The sequence below is a fragment of the Notolabrus celidotus genome, chromosome 20, assembly GCF_009762535.1.
Source record: "Notolabrus celidotus isolate fNotCel1 chromosome 20, fNotCel1.pri, whole genome shotgun sequence".
In the NCBI taxonomy this organism is placed as follows: Eukaryota; Metazoa; Chordata; class Actinopteri; order Labriformes; family Labridae; genus Notolabrus; species Notolabrus celidotus.
Window position 1 is genome coordinate 20,400,411 of NC_048291.1, and position 25,582 is coordinate 20,425,992.

The following is a 25,582-nucleotide window of genomic DNA, read 5'->3' on the forward strand; positions in this document are numbered from 1 at the left end:
GGAAAATGTAGGTTTAATTAACAATTACAGACTATAGCTTAAATTTAATCCCATCTTTTTTTAAAATAGGCTATCTTGAAAGTATCATTGTTGGCAAGGACTTGCAGGAATTTGGCTGGGTCCACCTTTTAAAAGCCAGCTGCATCCTCTTCCATTTTGATAGAAATGTTAGTACTTCTTGGAAATATCAGTATAGTGCAGAGCTGTGGGAAGTGGCTTTAAGTTGGGGGTGCTGTAGTAAGAGGTGCAATTTTTTTTTCTTTTTGCATTAAGGTTACTTATTCAACTGATAGGCTATAGCGCACATACATTTTATTTTTATTTATCTTGTTTGAATACAAGCTTTCAAGAAAACTTTTCATTATAAATTCACAAATTGCAACTTCCATACCCCGTTGTACAGCAAAGAGCATACAAGCCAAACCTGGTAAAACAGGCCCAAAAGGCAGTAAAGCGCATTGAACAGAACTTATCCAAATACGTTTAGTTTTTAAGCAGGCACACACACAGGGCCCATGCATCAGGTTATTTTAAAATGAATAATTATTTGAAATTGTTATAATTATTTCTCAAATCTTCCTCAGGCATTACATTTTCAGAAAATAATACAATTAAAAAAAAAACGGATTTATTGTGTTAATTCCGTTAATTCATGTATTTGTTTCAACTTATTTATGCATCCAGAGGGGGGGTAGTCGTTTTGGAGGAGCTCCGAGGGGAGGAGGCGAGGGGTTAGACGGAGTCATGAGGAAAAGCTACATTCAAATTCATGCTGGTTTTCCGAGACTACCAACCCTAGCTTTAATGTTCCCTGCAACAATGTTACAAAATGAAAGTTTATATTGAACTGTTGTCCAGTTGGTCATTGTTTGGCACATGTGAACCTATTCTGTTCTTATGTCGGAGCCTGGTGCGCAAATGATCCTATACTTAATCATTAACGCTTTGGAGCACTTCAGGGCATTGATAAGACAAGATCCTCTCAGCTGCTTCTACAAGTCTATACCTTCTATAGCCCGCCCGCCTCATCGGCAACTATTTCGAGTCCCTAACTTTCCAGCGTGGGAGTGGGTAAGGTCAGAGTCGCGTTTTGGCCCCGTTTGTCGGGTCTCTGCCCCTCGTTTGGAAATTCCGGGGATGATGTCGCATACAGAGAGGAGGACATGCGTTTTTACAAAGGTAGAAAGTGAAAGTATATTTGTCAGTATGAGCCTCGAGCTGCAGGAGGGCAGATTCACACAGCCAACAGTTCAGCACGGTAAGCGTCTCAATCATTCCACTTACTGCCACGGGTGTTCATTTAATGTCTGATGACTTTGTTCTGGGACGAATATAACGTTTGTGACTGGACTATCACAGCGGAGGAGACTTGCATAAGGCAACAGTGGAGTGGATTCACTCACTGCGTCTGTCGGAGGCTTCTCGTTGCAGCTCAGTGGGGCTTTGTCAGCTGAGCCGTGTAGAAAGGCTGCACATCTGGACGAGGCTAGGCAGCTAAGAAGAACTTGCAGCTCTAACAGTGACGGTGTAGAGCGCCTGATGCAACTCGGAAGCCTTTTATAACTCAGTCTGTTCTTATAATCAGGCCCAGGCAGCATGTTCAATGCTTTAACTGGTTAGTGCTTTTACTCTGCTACTAAAAATGGCAGTAAATAGTGGGCATATTTATTAAATTATTTAGCTAGCACAGGGCATAGATTAGACTATTGGAGTGAAAACAAAGAAAATAATATTTAAAATAATGGCAAAGGGTTCAGTTCCATCATGGAATCTATGCCCTGACAAATATGCATTATAATGTGTTAAAGCAAGTGCATAATTTTTTAGAATTGGTGTTATGTCTGTGGATTTATTTATTTATTTATTTTTTGATTCTTAAAAAAAAGTGTAATCTGTAATCAGTAATCTGAAATTATTCTCAAATTGTCATCAATGAATTGTCTCAGTTACTTTTGAGAAAAAGTGCATTGAATTCTCAGTTTCGAGGATCTGAAATGGGACTATTCAGCACTTTCCTTTTTTTTTAATCATTATAACATGCATATTCCTGGGGCTTGGACTACTCAGACAAACCCAACATTTAAAGATGCCTTTTTGAACTCTGTGAGTTTACGGGTGATGTGGAAATATATTTTAAGACTGAACAATTATTAAGAATATGATCATTAAATGAATGCATGATTGAAAAATAACCACTGGGGGAACCTGGGGGGACAGAACTTTCTCTGTTGCCGCACCCCCACCCTCTGGAACGCCTTACCACTTAACATTCAAAACTGCCCCAACCTGTCCACCTTCAAAATACTCACCAAAACCCACCTATTTAGAATTGCTTTTAACGTATGATTGCTTTTATATGTATTTTACTCATGTTTTTATTATTCTGTTGTTTTATATGATGTTTTATCCTTTGTGCAGCGTCTTTGAGTTTTTAGAAAAGTGCTTTATAAATAAAATGTATTATTATTATTTATTATGTACCAGCCCTGTATTTTTTTAAACAACCTCAATGATAGGACTGGTATTCAGAGTTTTATTCTCAAACAATGAATTCCCAACAAATCAAAATATTTCAATCCTTTTTCTCCTTTTTTCACAGTGAGCTTTTAGAAGCTTTCAAAAATAAAGCTGCACTTTAGTGCAAGGCTTAATTTTGATCAAAATCAGAGTAACTTAAAGCTGCTGTTGGTAGTCGTGATATAAACATCAGTTCTGAGAGAGATTTTGAATGTCAACACTACCCCTCCCCTCTCTGCTGTCGTAACCCCGCCCACAAAACATCATCGTGCGTGTTCTGTGAGGAAGTAGTGGCTTCCCAGCCAATCAGGACGACGTAGTGGGGCCGCCACTCGACCAATCAGGACAGAGGGTTGGGGAGTAGCTCTGATTGGTCCGTGATAACGGGAACGATGGGAATAATAACATTGCTTGATACAAAGGCATTGGAAAACAGAGAGATTTCGCCATAATCTCAAATTACTTCACTTACAGATGAGTACCAATTGGTATTATGACCTTTTCTCCAAACCCAGCAGAAGAAAAGTACAGTTTTTTAAACCATTCCTACCAACAGCAGCTTTAATATAACTTAACTTAAGCTGACCCAGTGTAACCTGACATAATGTTAGCTAACATAATGTGATATCATGTAAAGTAGTGTAGCGTAACGTATCCTAAGGTAACGTAACAAAGTGTAATGTAACGTAACATAAAGTAATTAATGTAACATAATTAAATTAACTTAATTAACATTACGTAATTAACGTAATGTGTCGTAGAAGTTCCATTTAGTAGACGTCATGAGTAAACATTGTCGCCCACTTTAGGAACCCTTATTCTAAACAACTGAACAGGTTCCCAAACTTTTTCTGTGGGGCTCCCTTGTAGATGAACATGTTTCCATGTTGTTTCAAGCTACCACAGCTGACACATGCTGTTTCCTGGAATGGCTCCGTGAAAGTAGTTTTTTTTTGATGACATAACAGGAGGGTACTTTTTTGTGAAGAGTTTGTCTGAAATTAAATGTTTATCATGAAAGTAGTGTAGCTTTAAGTTACAGTTGTTCATTTGACTTCAAGTCACAGCTTCATCGATCCTCCTCATCTTGGACTATCCACTATCATACTGGGCTATCGAGTTGAAACACACTTTAAAGCAGGTAGAGCTGTTGTAACAGATACATATCCCTGCAGCGCGTAGCAGTAGCAGGTGCTGCAGTTTGATTAGCGTGGCTCTGCTCTGAAGTGTCACATCATAACACGGAGAGGAGGAGGGTCCGATCTACGTTGATGTCTGTCACAAACTACTCTGCTACACTTCTATTTTTTACCTGCCATTCTGGCTGCATTTGTGTTGAGGGAATTAAATCTCTGCTATGTGTAAACTCAAACCATGCGGCAACCTCTGGTCTCAAAATATGAAGCCCATGCAGGAGTTTTATAAACTGCAGTTCATCGAACATCCACTTGAGGCTGGCTGCAGAAACATCGGAACCCACATACACACTCATTCAAAAAAGACGATCTTTGCAGCATTAATAAACATGTTTACAGCCTGGTTCAAAAAACAGCTTCAGTCTGAAGAGCTCATCTATGTGCTCTATCAGCAGACATTGTAAAGGGGGTGAATTTTTTTTAACGCGACGGTTCAGAAGATATTAAGATTACAAGTTTTGCCTATTTAAGGACATGGCTGACTCAAAGCCCACCTCTTTACCTCACACTAGCTTGCCAGCAGCAAGTTGAGTTCAGTATTACCAATATGGCTCCTAACGACGATTGGCTTCAAAACAGTGCTTCAGAAACAGATGGGTCGATGACTCAAACCTTACCACCTTTACCTGGCTGTTCTTTCATAAATTGGCAATGCAGAACTGGGTGTTGGTCTTTTGTTTAATTTGTGCCACGCGCCCCTGTGCTGCCCCACAGTTTGGGAAGCACTGCTGTAAGGTGGCATGTTTTAGTGTTTTTAATGGTTCCAGGAGACAAACGCTTGTTACAGTAGATAAATAAATAATCTCATGTAGTCCTCTTGTACCTCATGGTCCAACTTCTACACTACACTACACTAGTGTAACCTTACCTTGCCTTTTGGAGAGACAGACTGAATGAAATATCTCAGGGTCTTTGACTGTTGATGGGATTAAACAAGATGCTGAATCATCCCAGGCAGGATATTTTATTTGCATGGTTATTTTCTAGTTTGCACACACTTTAATGTTGCTGGCAATCCTTCAAATTATGTCAGTACAACATGCTGTGATATGCGTGCCAGCAGAGGTGAGGTGAGGTGAAGCGATACAAAGTAAGGGGCTGCTCTGACTTGTGCTCTCATGCTGGGACAAGACAACGCTACACAGATACAGTGTTGCACAGATCCTTAGCAATGTGTTAAATCAAGGAATGGCTCGGAGTTTAAGAATGTGCATTCCACTTTCTTTCCATGTTTATCCATTATTTCCCTCTTTTGTCTTCTCTGGGTGCTGTTTCTTTTGGAGTGAATCAAAGAGGAAGTGCAGTCATTTAGTGATTAAAAGAAAGGCTGTCCCTGTTCATCAATCAGTGACAGTTGTTTTTGTTAGCCGGCTACATCCAGTTTTGAAATCTCAAAGCCTGTCAGAAATGAACTTGTTTGAAATTCACATGGACTTTGTTTCAGTATGAGGGAATTTTTACTCAGTCGTTGTTTTTATGCTACTTGTCACATCAACCCATTCACACCACACACACTGTTAGCAGAGGATGCTACAGAAGGCCACCATCAGTGTGAACTAATCTCATTCATAAGCTTTTACACACCTCTGACTGTGTCACTGGGAGCAATTTTGGCGTTCAGTGTCATCCCCCAGGGTCGCTTCGGTATGTGACTGTGGGAGCTGGGGTCAAACCGCCAACCTTACGATTGAGAGACAACCCACTAAGCCACAGCCACCCTTTTTAAGTGTCCCCATATCCTCTCTGTCTCAGATTTGCATTACACCTCCACTTTTGCCCCAGTGACAGGATTTCATGAACTATGGTGTATAATATCACTAAAAGATTCAGAGAGGTGGGGAGATCTCTGTACACAAAAGTCAAGGCAAAACTGCAACAACATGTGCTACCATCCAGACAATGTCAAATCAATCAATCAATCAATCGACCGACCGACCGACCAATCAATCAATCCATCAATCAATCCATCAATCAATCAATCAATCAATCAATCAATCAATCAATCAATCAAACAATCAAACAATCAATCAATCAATCAATCAATCAATGTTAAATTATTAACAAAGACCCAAAATCAAGAAAGGATAAGACTCAGTCTTATCTCATCTTATACAACCATGAGCAGAGCACTTTGCAGCATTTAGCAAGTTACTGCATCAAGGAATAACCTCCTTTTAACAGCCAGAAACCTTGAGCGGAACCAGACTCATGTTAGACAGCCATCTGCTTCGACTGAGTTGGTGTTGGAATATTTAGACAAGATCTTGCATAATGCAGCAAGAAAATTTCAAGCTACATTTTGCACATATTGCAACATGTGGCTCCTTAGTAGAAGAGTCGAGGTGCTAAACTGGCCTGCCTGCAGTACTGACTTGTCTCCTTTCAAAAACATTGGATGCATTATGACACACAAAGAAAACCCTGAGCTGTTGAGCAGCTGAAATCCTACATCAGCTAAGAATGGGAAGTTTCACTTTGAGAACTTTTGACAGTGCTAGCTGTGGATTTGGTGAGAACTGTACTGTTTTGTTTTTCCTAGTAGGTGATTGATCCCATTTCTTTTGGGGGGACTTGTTGCATTTTTTCTTGTGGAACTGAAGGATTTGTGTTTGTGGATTGGCAGATTTTGGACAATTGCAAAGGACTTTAAAGGACTTAAAAGATTGTTAAAAGTGAACTGTTGTTTTGTTGAACTCATATTTCGTTAGGTTGGGACTTTACGTTTATTTGAAGTCTATAAAAGTGTAATTTAAATGTTTTTGTTTTATTTAAATTGAAATTTGCTGTTCAGAGTTGAGTGCATTTCAGTATCATTTAAGTTTCACACGGTATCTTCTTGTGAGTGTCCCTTAAAGCTAGGGTTGTTAGTCACAGAAAACTAGCATGATTTTGAATGTAGCATTTCCTTAGGACTCCGTCTAACCCCTCCCACCTCCCTTTGGAGCTCCTCCAAAACGACGCCGCCACTCACATGCACGAGCGCTGCTGATTTGCAATCGTGGCCATATGATTCGCGGCCATATACACCGGTCCTCAGCACATTGTTTGTGTTGTGCACTATGTCAACTCATGTCTCATTCAGCGGTAAGAAAACACCAAAACATTATCATAGTGAAAGTTACAAACACAAACAAACATGAAATGTATGCGCAGGAGGAAGGCAGAGCGGCAGGACAGGATTTGATTGGTTTCATAAATTGGCTCCTGATGGCAAGGATTGGTTGGTGTTTTCCAAGGTTTACTCCAGCTGTAGATATCGGCTTTTTTTCCCCTCTTTTTTAAGAACACATTATGTATTGATTGCCATCGGGACATAAAGATCATTTTAACCAGTATAACAGAAAGTGTATCTAAATCTGACTACCAACCCCAGCTTCAACTGCCAAAAGGGAAAGGGTGGCAATTAGCGTTGAACAATATTTAAACTGTTTTTGTTCCAGGTTGGTATGGTTAAAAGGTGTGTAGGTTTATGGTATTTCCAAAAGAACCCCCTAGATGTTTAACAACCACCAGAAACTAATTCGAGTGTTACAAACTCCAGAAACTGGTCTCCCTGGTTCTTAAACATTTACAGAGTGATGATAAAAGAAAAGGTGATGCAACACGATGGCAAACAGGCCTCTGTTCCAACAGTTTTGAAACCTGCTGCTGTTATCATATTTAAAATGAGCACATATTTTTCTTAAAACAGTAGTATTTGTCAGATTCAACATTTGATTTGTTGTCTTTGCATTTTTTCTTGCACTGTTATGGAATTGGAGTTGTATAATTTGCCTTTGTGTTGTGATCTCTTCTAGTGTGAGCCTACATGGTCACTGAGACAGCATGACTTCATGGAGAATTGTGATCTGCCTGTTTCTCTTTGTAAGTGCCATTTATGAACCATTCGCTGCAGTTGTGGTATTTTTTCAATGGACGATATCCTTATACTGATAAAATAAAGATAATAATGTGCATTAAATTTGTTTGAACAGGTCTGCATTCAATAACACTGCAGTGCTAAGCTTTAGAGATGACAGCCTCATCCACTTTAGATCCCTTAATCCTCATCTGAGTCATCAATACTGAGCATGTTTCAATGCTGTGTCTCAATCTGAAAAAAGCTTTAACATGCACACTTATGGTGCATTACAGTAATTTATATCAAATCCATGCATATCTGCATTTAAAATAAAAAGCTCAACATTAAACACATTAAAGATGTTCCTTTATTTGTATTCTTATTTCTGGCGTAAAACAAAAGCTATGAAATCAACCTTCTGTGTAATCATACTGGCCATGTCCCTGATCTTGACTCTCAACTCAGCCTGTTTTATACAACGATTTTGCAAACATATTCTGCAATCAGGTAAACGCAAAATTTGTATACAAGTCATGATATGTTGGATGTTAAAGTATCATCGCTTCAGTTTGTAGTCTGAATAAATGCGCATAATGCAATTGCCATAAATTGTCATCTGCAATTTCACAAACACACATTACAAATCTTACGTTTTTCATTCGATCACAGATCCGGATTGGGTAATTTTTTTGGATTAGCCATAAAAAAAGAAAAACAGATACTGGATGATCTTGTGAGACCTTTGAATCATGGATCAGCTGTGAAAATTGCACCACTTTCCAGCTATACCTTCAGATCACCATCTGATCTGATTCGATTCTCCATTTTGCTTCCCCAGTAATTTTGCTGATGGTGTGGGGTTAACCCTAACCCTAACCCTAACCCTGTGACATGCAAACACGGCTTGCATCACACACCCACACTCACAGTGCTATCCCGTCCTGCTGGCACCCCAATTTTCACTGACATCACTCCCCCCCACCATTCTATCTTCTCATATTTAATGCAGCTTGTGAGGTGATTTTACAGCGCACACTCCCGTCGACAAGCTGTGTTGAGAGTGTATATCTCTTTAAGGAGGATATGATCATTTACACTCTTGGCCTTCTGCTTTTGAGTGTGGTTGTTGCCAAAATGCAAGATACTCATACGAACAAAGATTTGAGAGCTTGAATAAAACAAAGGCACAGATTGGGCTCAGTGTGATGATGCAGATCATTTAGAAAAGGCCTGTACTGATCTTTGAAACTGAACATGCTTTGTTTGAATGCTTGCATGAGTTAATTTAAAAGACATGTCTTTATTGTATCTGTAATGATGCTGTTACCTTTTTGTCCACTAGGTGTCCCTGATCCAGATTTGCCAAGGAGATGGCTGCAATTCTGTGTATTTCAAAATGGATCATTTTGTAGGTTTTCATTTTTTTCTTCCTAAATTATGAGAAGCTTTTTAAATGCTCCAAAAATTTAATACAGATCGTAATTAAATTTCTGCAGATTTTTAGGAAAAAGATGCATTCAAAGAAACTCCAAAATATGACTTCTTCACTTTTATTAGTAACATTCAGAGTTTAAATCTCATAAGGAAAGTAAAGGGGTGTTTTTTTTTTACAAACTTCTGCATTCAGTTGGTTTGTTTGCTCAGCAAAATTTGATGGTAGAACATGTATAATCTGTGCATTATTTGTACGGGACACAATTATAGTACTCTAATCAGCTTTTTTGCATACTAGTTAAGAAAGGGTTGTGTAGATTCAGCTTGATGATGCATAAAGTACTCAACAAAATGACACCACAGTAATAAAAACTGAAGGACATTTTCTGTTGTTGAGTTCTCAGCTTTCACAACATACTCAGATTTGATATTTTCATGAGATTTGTCAATAATTAGTTAGGGAGGGATCATGTCCACCCTGAAGGGTTTCTATTCCCCATAACTACCTGCTAACCATACATTGTCCAGCTTATTACCTGGCTACTAACTTAAGATAAAAACATGTTGGCAAAAAATGTGGTCAAAAGATGATTTTGTTTTATTTAAAATGATTTATGTATACAGTTTTTAAAAAATTTCCCAGTGATTGCGCAGAAGTTAGCGTTCCATGAGCTCTGCAGTTCACACACCTTTAAAAATAAACAAAGCAAATGTTACAACTTTTAACACTGCTGCTATCATCACCACCGCTCATGGTTTAGGTTTCTTTGGAGCGACCTAAAGTTGCACTCACCTGCTCCACTGCTGTTGCTCATATTGCTGGACAGGATCCACTATGAAAATGTCTGTAGCCTGACAATTTAGCATGCTAACCAAAACTAGCATAGTAGCCACATTGTTTTGATGCTCACAGAAACTAACTGTTTTACCTCACCTTACGTTCTATGGTGTCAACAAGAAGAAGCACAATATGCCAGAACTCTTTTCCGCAGATTTATTTGACATGACATGTGGTCAGTTTGCCATCATTGTCAAGGGGTTGTCAGGGGGTTTTGACCAATCAGAATCAAGTATCTTACACAACTGGAAGATCAATAGGAAAGTCTGGTAATAATAATAAAATAAAAACCATGTGCCTTTTTTTTGCCTGTTCTTCTTTTAGGGAGAATATCCGAAAGCCAAGTTCGCCCTTGTAAAGGGTACGAATCTCAAGGTAACATGTGAAACAGTGAGAAAAACTGCTCTGTTAAATTTCAGTGCATATATAGGTGTATGCATTCTGTGGAGTACCTGGTTTGTGCTATTTTGTTGACGTGGGCTTTTCCCAATGCAGGATATGGTGGAGTGTACTTATGAGAGACAGTGCCTCAAGACAAGGAAGGATATAAATATTTCTCATATCATCCCCATTTTGCAGTGCTGTGGGAGAACTGTAAGTGAACAACTATCTTCTTTTATTGTATCTTTATTGGGGGCTAATGCATGATCTATGTTCCTTTACACTGCGATTTTTGTGAATAATAGATACAGTTCATTTCCAGCTTGTCATCCCTTGTCCAGCTTGACTTACAAACCACTGTTTTCTTTTTCCACAGAATGATTCAGAGACAGGTTGCACTAAGACCCCAAAGTGCCAGGACTTGAAATCTGAAAGGAATATCTCTTACTATAACCTACTGTGTCTGGCAGCCATAGCTTTGAACGGCAGTACAAGAGCGCCGGATAGCATAGGTACTGCTCTTACAGTTTGTTATGGTGGATTCACTGGGCAAGACTGAGGGTCATTACTTACACACTGATAAAGTTTTTTCCTCCACACCCGCCGAGTAAAAAACAAGTACATTTTGGTGGGCAAAAGTTGATTAAGGTGACCTGGGATCTTTTAAAAAAAGCTTTTTTTTGTATTTATATAGATATATTTTTTGGCCTGTTTATCTTTATTTACCATGGCCCCCTGTTGTTTTTACGATTGATTTTGAGACACTTTTAATCACTTTTAAAGCACAACATGGACTCGCCCCTCAAAACATTTCTGAGCATTTATCCCCACATAAACCAGGGGGTTCCTCTGGCAGTGTTCTGCTTGCTGTTCCAAGGTCTAGACTAAAAACTAAAGGTGACAGGGCCTTTGCTGTCAGAGCCCCCCGACTGTGGAATAGCCTGCCAGAGGAAATCAGGCTTGCAGAGTCAGTCCCTCATTTTATTTCACTACTCAAGACACACTTTTATCGTAAAGCTTTGATTTTAATCTTTAACGTTTTACCTCTCTGCTTTTACTGTCAGTTTGCTTTTATTGCTTCTTAGCTTTTATTGTGTTTTTTTACATTGTTCTTGTGAAGCACTTTGTTATTTGTATTGAAAAGTGCTATACAAATAAAGGTAAATAAGGGGAGTAGAGAGTGGGGGAGGACATGCAGCAAATGGTCAAGGCTGGAATTGAATCTGCGACCTCTGCGACGAGGGCTATGGCCTCTGTATATGGGGCGTGCGCTTAGACCGCTAGGCCAACAGTGCCCCTCAAAAAATGCATTTGATAAAAACACTGTAATGACACTAATTTTGACAGTTCTTCAGTTAAGTGTCAATGGGAATAAAATCATAAAGTCATGTTATTTTTTAACCAGAGTAAAATGGGTGTAAAGATACAAGTAAAGGGCCTAACTAGTGCAATATAAGCCGTTGGTTTGTCAGCACATTTTCAAGCCTGAGGTCTGTGTCCAAGGATAATGCATGAACAGACTACTGAACTGTTTACCACAGAAGAAGATTTAATTTGTGATTGTAAGCGCCCAGAGTTACCATACTGGCCCAAGACCACTTTTTGATTTATGTTTTTTTATAAAGAAAACAAATCCACACATTGAATTTCTATTAAAATTAATACATTTTCAGCCTTAAAAGGAAAATAATTTGATTAAGTGGGTAAATGAAGCACTTATAGTATCAGTATTTTAATTCACTAAATATCATATTGTAATCGTCGTGCGAAAACGTTTTATCTCCAAAATCACTGCTTTCCAGGAAGTCAAAATTAACCTTTTTTTTTTTTACATAAATTCACTGCATATTAATTCAACCACACGTTTTTTTATATTTCATCCGCTATATTTTCTAGAAACCCTCCTGCAGACATAAGGAGATGAATAGAATTGATTGATGGAACAAAAATGTTAAATGATTAAATATGGAGATACAAGGTTTCTGCCTGACAGTGAAAATATTAACCTGCAGTTTATCTAATGGATGAGGGGTCTGCTAATGGGCCTCATCAGATACTGAAGCTATTGTGATTATTATTGTAACCTGTTTTTTTTATCTTTTTCTCTCCTTCTCCTTCACAGACTGCGAATATTGTGAGTATTTGTGCTGCTCTATCAGTTCTTTCGAAATACATTATCTTTACGATTCATGACCCTCATTTATGTAACTCCTATCTTATCTTTTTTAGCCGAGTTAATCTATTTCATTGGAAACTCCCCAAAAGCAGGTAAGTCACATATTTTTATTTATCAATGCATGCTAAATTTCTGTTTCAAATCACAGATTTAATTCTTGCTTTTGCTGAAGCACAATTCTCCATCGCCCTGCACATTATTTGTTCTGAACCTTGGTTACTTTTACAGCTCAATCTTTTGCTTTGAATGCTTCATGAACCAGTTATCTGCTGTCTTGATTCTGTGCAGTTAAAGCAAAAAATGTCATTCTTAAATTCCAGTCATACCTGTGTTGTGATGGAAATGCTTTTTGAGTGCATCTTTTCAATATTGCACTAAAGGAACTGGAAACTGGGTTTTTAATTTGAATTTTCTTATATATATGTAGTATACGTCTTGTTTTTCTTTGAGTTAAATGCTAAGAACAGAATGCTATCACAATAATAATGCTAACATGCTGATTTTATGTCACATGCACCATCTTAGTTTAGCATGTTTCTTCACAAACATTTGAAAATTAGACTCAAAGTACAACTGAGGCTGATGGGATATCATACGTTTTGCAGGGAAATTGGTCCTAAACTAAAATGTAGCCTGAATTAAATTTTTTTCCTCTTTTATGGCTCTCCAGGGAAATCTCCCAACTCTTAAGTTAAATGGAAGACACTGATATCTGACCCACATTTCATGTGAATTCATCCTTTTTTATTTTTTTTTTTCTCTTTTTTTTTTTTTCTCTTTCTCTTTTTTTTCTTCTTTTCTCTTTTTCTCTCTTTCTTTCCTTTTTTTCTTATTCTTTTATCTTTTGTCTCTTTCTCTTGTCTGCATATATATTTCTGGTTTGTGTCATGTTTGTCACAAACTGTCAAATATTCATGCAATTTATTCTTGCAGCAAAAGAAAAGAAAGAAAACCTTTTTCTTCTGTGCTTGTGACTGTGTGCATGCAACCATCACCATCCCTCTTAGAACTCTGGCCTATCTTTTATTGGCAGCTAATATCATGTTCTATAAAAGAGGGCGTGCACACCTAGGTGGGTCAAAAAAAAAAAAAAAATAGGATATACAAAGGGACAGGGACAGGGAGAGAGAAGGAGAGAGAGACCTAACACACTTAGATGGAGAGGGACCATCTCACCATGATGCCAAAAAAAAAAAATCCGTGGGGTGATACTAATGATTAAGCAACCCTTAGTGTCCACAATCATTACTGAAGCTTGGGTCGCAGAGGGTTGCCGCCGTGCTGTGTTCTATTTGTGTAACAAGACCACCACTGGTGCAGATGAAACCACTTGGGTCAGATCAGCCGAGCGGTATGGCTCGGCACCCGGGCCGCGAGAGCAGTCAGACCGAAGGACCCAACCCGCCGCGGGAGACCCAGGCCAGGGGACAAGCCAAGGACCCAGACCGGAAGCAAGCAGGTACCGCCGGAGCACCCAGGGCGACCCCCAGGTCACCCAGTAGGAGGAAAGGGGGGCGAGGGGGGAGAGATCCCGCAGCCCCCCCAAGGGACACCCCCACAACACCGCCCCCACAGCCCCCCGAGACGGAGCCAAAGGAGCCACCAGGGCCGAGGGGGCCCGGCACCAGGAGCAGACAGCCAGGCAGACGGGCAGGACCAGGACCAGAGCCCACCAACCGGCGCGCCGGAGCGGGGGGAGGGCGGAGGCGGCAGGGCCAATCCCCCCTGCCCCCCCCAGACGGCCCGACCACTCCCCCCAGCCACGCCCCCCACCCACGCCCTGCGACTGATGGACCAGGCCGCGGGGGCATGGAGGGACACCCCAATGGCTGCCGTAGTAACACCCCCCCAGCTGCGCACCACCCCACCCCCCCAAGAGGACCGCAAGGGAACCCCGAGAAACCCGGCCCCGAGGGCAGCCGCGGACCAGGCTCCCACAGGGGAGGGGGCAGCAGGGGGGCGGAGGGTGACAGGGACACCAGCCACCCACCCAGCCCCGATGGACCCCCAACGAGTAGGGCCGAGCCAAACACTAAGGCCCCGCCAAACCTGATCTGTGTGTGTGTGTGATATGATTTGAATTTTGTTTTGTTTGTTTTTTTTGTTGTATGTATGTTTGCTAGTGAGGTGGATTAAAATAGGGGGGGCAGGAAGGGAGGCGGGAGAGAGGGGGGAGAGCCGCAGTGCACTACTGCACCACAATCTGCCCCCCCCCCCCCCCAGTATAAAACCGGTCCACCCAACCCACACCCCCCACCCCATGTCTTTACCTATATCAGTATCTAGTGAGGTGCATTAAAATAAGGGGGTGGAAGGGAGGCGGGAGAGGGGGGGCACCAATGCCCCATCATCTGCCCCCCCCCCCTGTATAAAACCTGCCCACCCATCAGCACCCCCAACCCTATTGTCTTTTTTTTTTTGTTTTTTTGTCTAACTGTTCTAGTGTAGTGCGTTAAAAGAGGCAGGGCCCGTCTGTGGCAAGCCCACTCCAGGGGGCCCTAGGGCGGTGGCACTCCAGCAGTCCCCGACCCCCCAAAGCCCCAACCACCAGCCCCCCCACCCAGCGACAGACAAGGCCCACAGCCGCCCGGCAGGGCGTGGCACCCGACCCGAGATCCCCCCCAGTATCCCACAGGGAGGCAGGGAGCCCACAGCCAGGGAGGGGAACCCGGCACCACGTGATGCCCCAATCCAACCCCGCCCCAGGCCGCACGAGCAGAGTAGGGGCAGCAGGACAGAGGAGGGCCAAAACCAACCGGGGAGACCAGAAGGGAAAGGCAGGCCAATGAATGGACCCTTCCCCTGCCCCCACCACCACCCCCCCACCACCACCACGCCGGCCGGCCAACCCCAGCCCAGGACACCGCCCGCCCAACCCGCCCACCTGCCCCCGGTACCGAACCCCCAGGACCCAGGAGGCCCCCCAGGCCCCGCCCCAGGCAGACACAGGGACAGAGCGCAGAAGCGCCCAGAGGGGGAACCCAGGACCAAACCCCACAACCCCCCCACCTCCCCCACCAGTAGAACCAGAGGCCGCGCAGGCACCCGGCAGGCACCGCCAGCCCCCCGTCAAAAGGCCCCGAGCCCAACCACAGGCCCCAGCCACCCACACCGCGAAGGGCCCCACCAAACCCAACGCCCCAACCACCCCGGGCGCAGGGCCGACCACCCGTGCCAGGTCGAATCCCAAGGGCCACCCGAGAGTTACCGCAAGGCCCCTTTAAAGCTCCTGTATATGTATGCGGGTGTGAGCATATAAACGTGTATGTGTGTGGTTTGTGATTGTGTGTATATGATGAACCCTGGTAAGAGGGTGTCCATGTGTTTGTGAATGTGGGTGTAAGTCAATAGGTTGGAGAGAAGTATATGGGAAAACTCAAGTCATGAAAATATTTGGCAGTCTACTATTTTGTTTTGTTTTGTTTTGTGGTTGTTTGGAGATCAGTTAGTTAAAGCTGTTAATTTAGTGATGATTGGAAGCCAGCTGCTTTCAAATGAGTCCAGTGTATTATTAACTGTCGCACAACATTTCTCTATTGATATTTGGTCCATTAGTAGATTCTCCCAAATCTTAATGTTTAGATTTCTCTTTGATTTCCAATTTAAGAGGATAGTCTTCTTTGCTATGATTAGGGCCGTTAAGAGAATGGTGGAATGTTTATTATGTTGTGTTATTTCCGATATGTCGCCAAGGATGCAAGTTGTTGGGCACAGCTGGATGTTGCAGTTGAGCATGGTTGACAATCTGTCGATGACTTGTTGCCAGAATTGGCGGACCGGTGTGCAGGTCCAAAATGCATGGAGATATGTGTCTGTTGTATCTTGAATACAGTTGGTGCATTTGTCTGTTTCTGATAATCCCATTTTGTGTAGTTTTGCCACAGTGTAGTGTGTCCTATGGATGGTTTTATACTGGATAAGTTGTAAGTTTTTGCTAATGTTTTTATTGAAGTTGTATATACAGATTCGATTCCAGAAGTCACAGTTAGTTGTTATTGAGAGATCTGATTCCCATTTTGATATCGGTAATGACACCGAGGTGTCGGACTGGTTTAAGATTGCGTATATTTTTGACATGCTCTTTTTTTCGCTGAAGATATTTAAGATTCTGTCAATTGGAATGGGGTCATCCGGCGAGTTAACAATGCTATTTAGGATTGGTGTCACTATAGATTGTAGTTGTATGTATTCTAAGAAGTTTGGGGTGATACTAAATTTCTGGGCTAGTTTGGTGAGGCTGATGAGAGTGTTTTCATCCGTAATGTGCTGAAGGTGCGTGATGCCCTTTTTCACCCAGTTGGGGAAGTGGAGTGGTTTCTTTTTAAAAGAGAAATCAGGGTTTTTCCAGATGGGAGAGCGGAGGGATGGGGCAATTTGTTGAGACTTCGTGATTTTAACAGCTTTCCACCAAGCTTTGAGGGTCGTTGCTATTGTTATACTTTTGAAACACTGGTGTTGTTTTATATTTTGTGTGATAAATGGAAGGTCGGCTAGTTGAAGGTCCCCACAGAGTGCTTGTTCTGTATCAAGCCAGGAGGATTTACATTTGCTGTGCCATTGTATCAAATATTTCAATTGGCTTGATAGATGGAGATTCAAGTCCGCCTTGGGCTTTGGGTTTTTGGAGAGTAGTAAGTTTTATTCTTGGTGTTTTATTTTTCCAGTAGAATTTGGTTATTGCCAAGTTAATTGATTTGAACCAGGAGTTATTTGGTGTGACTGGAATCATTGTGAATAAATAATTGATTTTAGGAAGGATAGACATTTTTACTGATGATATTCTTTCTAATAGTGATAAAGGGAGGTTAGACCAACGGCGTAGGTCCTGTTCGACTGTTAGTAGGAGAGGTGAGAAGTTTAGATTAAACAAATCAGACAGTTTGGGGGAGATATTAATGCCCAAGTATTTGATATTCCCTGTTCTGAGTTGGTGATTGGAAGCTAGTGCTGCTACTTTTTTTTCTTCTAATTTGTTTGGTAAGATTGTGGACTTAGACCAGTTAACAGAGTATCCAGATTTTTTTGAAAATGACGCAATTATATTAAAGCATTTTGGGAGGGAGATTTGGGGTCTTTTAATAGGAGTAGTATGTCATCTGCGTAAAGAATTATTTTATGTTCTGTTGTAGATGTTTGGAAACCTCTTATATTTCTATTTTCTCTGATTGAAGCTGCAAGTGGTTCGATGAATAGTGCAAAGAGGGAAGGAGAGAGTGGGCATCCTTGTCTAGTACCGTTGTGCAGGGGGAAGTTTTTTTAAATGAACCCATTAGTGGAAACAGTGGCCATTGGTGAAGTGTAAAGTGCTCTAATCCATCCTATAAATGTCTCTTTGAATCCAAATTTTTTTAGAGTTAGGAATAAGAATGTCCAGTTGACTTTGTCAAAAGCTTTCTCAGCATCTAATGATAATATTACACTTTCTGTGTCTTCTTGTTGTGATAATTGCATTAAGTTAAATAGCTTCCTGGTGTTGTCAGATGATTGACGTCCTTTAATAAAACCAGTTTGGTCGGGGTGGATGAGGGATGGGATAACACCTTCAATTCTGGATGTGAGTACTTTACTAAAAATTTTAATGTCTGTGTTAATGAGTGATAAAGGGCGGTAGCTGGATGGGCTAGTTGGGTCTTTATCTGGTTTTAAAAGTACAGTTATCATTGCTGTGTTCATAGTTGAAGGAATTATGGCTGAAGTTGTGAGTTCTGTAATCATACGGATAAAGAGCGGAGATATGGTTTCCCAAAAGTGCTTGAAGAATTCGATAGGGAAATCATCAGGACCAGGAGCTTTATTATTTGGAATTTTATTGATGGCGTGAAAAATGTCTTCTGGAGATATGGGTCTGTCTAAATTATTTGCTTGATCTTCTACGAGCTGTGGAAGTTTAATTGGGTTAAGCAATTGATTAATTCCGTCTTCACTTGGGTTGAGGTCAGATGTGTATAGTTTTCTATAGAATTCCTTAAACACGTCATTAATTTCATTGTTGTTGTGGAGAGGTTTACCTGTAGAGTCTTTGATACATGAGATGGTTGCTTTTTCTTTGTTCTGTTTGATTAGATTAGCCAGATATTTAGTTGATTTGTTGCTATTTTGATAGTCATTGAGTCTTAGTCTTTCTAGCTGGAATGTGGTTTTTTTATTGATAATTTCATTTAGCTCCAGTTTGAGTCTCCTGATCTCACCAAGAAGGCTTTCTGTTGGTTTTTCAGCATATAGAGTTTCTATTTCTACTATTTTTGATTGTAAATTATTTTCTCTTAGTACTTTATTCTTCTTTTTGTAGGATGAAAATGAAATGATTCTGCCACGTAATACCGCTTTGGCGGTTTCCCATAGCAGTGTAGGCGAGATGTTTGGGGAGTCATTTGTTTCCAAGAAAAATGACCATTCTTGGTTGAAGAACTGATTGAAGTCATCATCTTTTAACAATGATGTATTGAGTCTCCATCTGATGGAGGGTTTCTGTTGCGTATTAATATTTAGATTTAACGATACTGCAGCATGATCGCTAATGATTGTGGGGTGTATACGTGTCTCTGTAATGACTGATTGAAGTGAATTACTAGTTAAGAAGTAGTCGATTCTCGAGAATGTGTGGTGTACTTGTGAGAAAAAGGTTTACTTTCTTTCTGACTGATGGTTTATCCTCCAGCTATCTCCGAGGCCGTAGTCCTCCATATACTGTTTTAGGGTCCTTGCTGCTTGAGATGTTTTGGGTTTTCCTCCCTTGCTTGTTCTGTCTAGAGTAGAATGTGAATTCATCCTAATGTTGTTGAGGTATTCAACATAAAACCTGAAATGGCAACATGATGGAGTCACAGAAGTTAAAGTCAGAGGATCACCAAAGTCGCTGTTATAATTCCTCTTGGAACCATGAACGAAGTAGTCTCGAGCTATTTAAGTCCAAACCAAACCAAGGACTGACTGTCTTAAGTTGACGTGATCATTAACGGGCTCTTGTGGCTAAAAAAAACTCCAGAGACAACACAACCCTTCATCATAGCTTGCCAGTATTATACTCCAACTAAATATGGCAATAAGAGACTATGGCAAAGTCTGAATTAAATAATCTTCTGAGCTGCTTCGAGAAGTCCCACCAAAATTCTTTCTTATATTTAGAGACACGCTGTTAAGATTACACATGTGCTGCAATCTACAGCTAACAACAGTAACATGACTTGTCTATAATAGAATATACACACATTGGTTGGAGGGTCTGTGTGTGAATGACATCAGTTAACACCATAGACTGTACAAATAATGGATGTAGTGTCCGTGACATCACCCAACTGTTTCTGAAGCACTGTTTTGAAGCCAATCGTCGACGGGAGCCACATTGGAAACGCTGAACCCATCCAAACTGCTGTCGAGATAGTGTGAGGTATACGTAGAGTGTTCCCTGTCAGTCAAGTCAGTCATGTCCTTAAATGGACAAAACCTCCTGTACAGTGTGTGCCGATAGAGAAATTAGCTCTTCAGACCAAGCCTTTTTTTAAACCAGGCTGTAAACATGTTTATTATTGCTTCAAGGATCAGCTTTTTTGAATTGGTGTGTATGTGGTTTCCGGTGTTTCTGCAGCCAGCCTCAAGTGGATGCTTGATGAATTGCAGTTTAAAACACTTCCACATGGGCTTCATATTTTGAGAGCGGAGGTAGCTGCTTGGTTAATACTGATGGGCTCCTTACATAGCAGTATCTGCCTTCATAGTATAAATGTGATGTGAATGGGTGACTGTGACGTGTAATGTTAAAGCGCTTTGAGTGGTCAGAAGACTAGAGACAGTGCTATATAATCACACTCCATTTTCCATTCACCCTTTCCTACCACATTCATACACTGATGGCAGAGGCTGCTATGTAAGGAGCCCATCAGTATTAACTGACCCCATTCACACACCAATGGTGCAGCCATCGGAGGCAGTTTGGGGTTAGGCATCTTGGCCAAGGTCACTTCAGCATGTGGACAGTGGGACTTTGGATCAAACCCACTTCACCACCGCTACTACTACTCTCTCTCTCTTCATCTCCTCTATCCTTCTTTCCAACCCCAGCTTGATCGAGGCAGATCGCTGTCTAACATGAGTCTGGTTCTGCTCGAGGTTTCTGCCTGTTAAAGGAAGTGTGTCCTTGCCGCTGTAACTTGCTAAATGCTGCAAAGTGCTCTGCTCATGGTGGATTAAGATGAGCTCAGACTGAGTCCTGTCTATAACAAGGGACTGGATCTTATCCTGTCTTGATGTTGGGTCTTTGTTAATAATTTAACATATGGTCTAGACTTGCCTCGTTTTTAAAAGTGTCTTGCGATAACGTTTATTGTGATTTGGTGCTGTAAAAATAAAGAATGATTGATTGACCACTGAGCTACAGCCGCCCCACAAGCATTTCACCCCATGGTGAAAGGCTTCCAGACTGACCTTAAAACCAAACCAATATTTTTATGAGGGATTGAATTTAAAATATGCCAAATATACGTTACCTTATACCTTATATATATATAAGGATACACAATTTTCCAGTTTCCTGTTCCTTTATGCACAGTTTATATTTTCAAGTTCACTAAAATTACTAACTGCATCAGTATTTCAGCTTTTTCTTCCCGACATATGAAAGGGCTTTTGATTTTAGTGCCTAACAATAGTGTAAGATTTGAACACTGACTGAATGACTGTTGATTGCTGTTTTAGACCAGAAAACAAAACAGCCGACACCATTTACAACACAGCCAGAAAGAACAACAGCAGCACCAACAGTGATGCAACCAGAACCACCAACAGCAACAGTGCAACCATCAACAACACAGCCAGAAAGAACAACAGCAGCACCAACAGTTATGCAGCCAGAAACACCAACAACAACAGTTCAACCAACGACAACCCAGTCAGAAAGAACAACAGCAGCATCAGCAGTTATGCAGCCAGAACCAACCAAAACATCAACATCGGGACAAAAAGACCTGCAGATGGGAAATGGTAGGCTGTTTTATGGAACTTCTTATGAATGAAATAGTACAACGCAACCATTCAGATCCCACCAAATCACTTTAAGGACGAGGGGTCACTTTGCTGAGCTTTTATTTGGGAAAAATCAAGAGAGGGTCCCGAAATGAGTATTAACAAGAATATTAGAAAAGCTGCAGTGCACAAGTAATTAACTCCTTGCTTCAACTAACCCTCCTGATTCCAACTGAACTATGAATCATAGTTTAGAAGTTGACAATGTGACATTTTGATGTTTGAACATGTATTACACATTTGTTAAAATATACACAATGCACACGCAAACACACATTTGTGATTTTATATATTTGTTTTAAAAATGTGACAATATTATTTATTATCATCCTCAGGCACCAGTCGATCAGAGATGTGTGAAACAGGTTAGTGCTTGTCTGTTGAATGATATTTGTATTTATGCTAAACTGTGATTTTAATTGACTTCTTGTGTGGTCTTGATGACCACAGGCTACTCCTAAAGCTGGAACTGTTCATAAAGTGAACTCTTTTCCTGCCATACGTATAGCAGAGCATTTATTTGGACCATGAAATCTCTGGTGTTAGATTCCTGTGGTGTGGTAAAATGATATTAACTAAAAAAAATTCTTATCTCTTCTTTAGGAATGAACTTATTAATGGCGGCAGGGTTGGGGCTGATGTTGGCAATTCTCCCGGCCTTGTTTGTTTACTTTTACATGCGCCAACAGAGAAGGAGGGACTTGATGCAGGATTCGTTTGTGAGCAAAATCTTCTCTTCTGTTTCTGAGATTCTTTTGTTAGTTAATTTATTTTTTATTTCCTTTTTTTGTATTTTTTTGCTTGTTAGTTAGTTTGTTTCTATTAATTCTTTCTTTCTTTCTTTCTTTCTTTCTTTCTTTCTTTCTTTCTTTCTTTCAATTGTTCTTTCTATTTGTCTGTCAGTCATTCTCTCTTTCTTTCAGTCAGTTCTTTCTTTCAATATTTCCATATTTATTTATTTCTTGTACAGTTTATAATGATTTGAGTCTGAAATCATAAGCACACGTCTTACTTTTAACACTTTATTTTTCTTTTGTATTCTTTTATCAGATTGTAAGAAATGGAGAGGATCCAAACCTAATGTCTGAGACACAGGTATTGTTTCAAATTTTTCAGTACACTGTATATTACGCCCTGTTAGTTACACTCTACAATTAGAAATGTGGGACTTTCCCACCAACTGTAGCTTAGTCAAGTTAAACTTGAATGTTCAGGAATCCCAATGTGTGTGTGAAAATGAAATATCTGGGCGGTGTTGTTTAACAACATCTGTCTCCGAAAGTTTTACAAACTGAAAAAAAACCCAGGGTTTTTTGTCTGCCCTTAACAGCTTCACACATTCCTATAAGGTGTTTCCAAAGAGTTTCAAGCTGCTGTTATCTCATTTTAACAATGTGATGATTTCATACAGGCACGAAAACATTTAAAACACATCTGTACAAAAAAATGCACCCACATTTTTTAATACTTTATATCTGTATTTAATTTTAATAGCTTGTGCTTTGACATTTTTGTTGTCTATCTGAATTCGTCTTGTGTCTTACAAATGCCATGGATACACAGTTTTTTGGTGTATTTTAGTTTGCCAACAACTGTTTTCTTTTGCAGTCAAGCACACCGATGCCAACTGCAAATGGGGGAGGAGTAGAGGCACGTTTATTACAGGTAAATACTGTATTATAATGAGCAAACCATTTGGGTTAGGCAGTGTAAAAATATGCATTACTTCTCCTATTAAGGTATTTCGAAAAACTTTCAAATATTTGTAGTTAGCCCTATTTTTTTCTGAGCTAATGTGTTTTGATTGGCAAGGGAAGCTAACATAAAATATAGGTAGTTCAATGTTCAATTTGTGAAACTGTCTGCTCTATTCTGGATTAAGGGAAATATTTACAGTTATACACAAATGGTAAAAAGTAGGTTCCTAATTGCACATGCTAAGTGATTTTTAATATTTGAAGTGTATCTGGCTTTGTTACATATAGAATTTTTATTGTTGGATTGGTGGCTTAACCATTGCTTCCAGTAACCACACCCCTGTTTTAAGGTGCTTTGATCTTCGGAAAGGAGTAGTGTTTGAATCAGAAGCACAGTTTTTTATTTTTATTTTACCTCTCTCAGTCCCTCTGAGGATTTTATTTGAATGTAAACTTGGAAAATGGACACCTTACTGTACCTGTTTTATTTTTGTTGGAGTAAACAGGTTAATTTTTTATCAAGTGGAACACAAAAAAGGGATTTTTAGAGCATCAAATTAAGCCTTTGTTCAGTGGAACCCAAACTCATCACATATGGTTAGAAAACCCTAAGATGTTGATCTCGGTCAATGACCCAGAATCTGATTCTAATGCAACTTTCTCTCTATCTTGCAGGCCGAGGATTGTCACACTGTAGTCACAGACTCAGCTTTATAGAATGGTCATGACTGCTGATGAAAGTGACTGGCATCACTTTTCAGTGGGGATTGAACCATCGTATCAAGGTCATTACTCCAAATATGACCTTTTCATATGGTTTGCAAAACAAAACCATGCAATACCAAACAAGGTATGAAGGAGCTAGAATGGTCGGATGGGTTCAATGACTGAGGAATTGATGACTGTGGTTTGCAAAGACCTTGTCGGAGTAACTTAATGAAGCATGCAGGCTCACTCAGACGTGAAGTAAAGTGCAACATCAGACTGGGGGGAAAGTTACAAGTCCATTGGGCTCCTTGTTTTGGTCAGATGTTGATGAATTTCTTCCTGTGTCTGACAAGTTGGTTTTCCAAGCTGGCGTAGTTACAGTGAACAGTATTTAAATATATATTTTTATAACACATGCCTGTTATACTACTGACAAAAAAGAGGGTACATTATGAATTAATTATTTGCTGTAAAACTAAGTGGTCTTGATCTCAAGAAAGAAACAAGCAGCCTCACTAGGCTGATGACTTAATGATTCAGGTAAATGAATACTCTCTAAGTTCTCACAAAGTGTGTACAACAGGACTCACTTTCATCCCCTTAGCTTCTTGTTATGTTCTAATCATTGGTCCAAATCATAATAAAGAAAGCAATGTGAAGTTTTTATTTTTGGGACATTTTGAGCCCTCAAGATTCGGGTAATTGAATACATACAGATATTATTTGATTGCAACAGAGCCAGTCCTATAAGAGTATAAGCTGTGAAAACATTCATGGAAAAAATGTCTTTTGAACAGGTTTTTCCCCTGACATGCTTCATTTTCAGATGTCTAACAGTATTTGAGCATTTCTGTCAATAATGGATCACCTGTATATTCTATGGACAGTCAAAAATAGCTCTTAAGCATAATCAATCTAATACAAAATAATGCATGTAACCACATGCTCTGCTTCCTAGATGCATTTACAACATTTCATTGTTGTATTTATTATTCATCATAGTATTGGATAATCACAAAGGAACATTTCATATTTGTTTCACCTGATTTCTTCTTTATATTTGGTTTATTGTTGGATTTAAAGTTAAGCCCTGGCGGTTTTATGCTTGTATAAGTGTTTGTAATGTGTTTGTGGTTTCATACATGATTTGTATTTAGAGAGTGTGACACTTTGCCTTTATACTCAAAAACAGCGAAGATGTTTTAACAGGCAGAAAATGTTTGTCACAGTCAATGGTTTTATACACACGGCCAGGATTAGCATGCACTTACTCCTGAGTACCAAATTATACCGTGTGGACTGTAATGAAAACAGCTGCCCTGGAGGCAGCAGTAGTCGCCAAGGTTGTGATAAGTATCAGTTGTTGAAGCATACATGTAAGAAGGTAACATATTATACAGAAAATCACAAAATAATTACTGTAAAAATCACTTCCAGTTAGAAACTGTATGAACTTCCACTTATTTATCTTCCCACTTTTATCCACTTAGCTCTAACTCATCATACCTTCAAGTCGTCCCGTCTAACAGTCAGCTCTCTGTACCAGGGGGAAGTGTAACGACACAGTAATATGTTTTATTCCTTTTTTTTCCATAAAAAATCTAAGATTATTTTTGTAATAGGAAATTACGTATTTATTTTTTGGCCGCATGTTTTAGAAATTAACGGGATTGTTCTCCCATCGTTTTGTGAAAAGAGACCAGAACACCTAAGCTATGACTGCTCTGTTTCATGTTTTTCATGTGTGTATTTTGTAAAAATGAGTAATAAATAAAT

The 25,582-nt window shown here is 40.1% G+C and overlaps 1 protein-coding gene across 1 annotated transcript; it reads left to right on the plus strand.

The window, feature by feature from the left end:
- Nucleotides 1–892: 892 nt before the first annotated feature.
- On the plus strand, nt 893–25,582 carry LOC117831873. The gene is made up of 14 exons (XM_034710764.1): nt 893–1,258; nt 7,511–7,577; nt 8,897–8,962; nt 10,151–10,201; nt 10,322–10,420; nt 10,584–10,719; nt 12,330–12,341; nt 12,437–12,475; nt 21,075–21,359; nt 21,737–21,766; nt 22,005–22,120; nt 22,452–22,496; nt 23,010–23,066; nt 23,774–25,582. The coding sequence occupies exons 2-14, from the start codon at nt 7,539–7,541 to the stop codon at nt 23,813–23,815; spliced, it is 1,017 nt and encodes a 338-aa protein (XP_034566655.1). The 5' UTR covers nt 893–1,258; nt 7,511–7,538; the 3' UTR covers nt 23,816–25,582.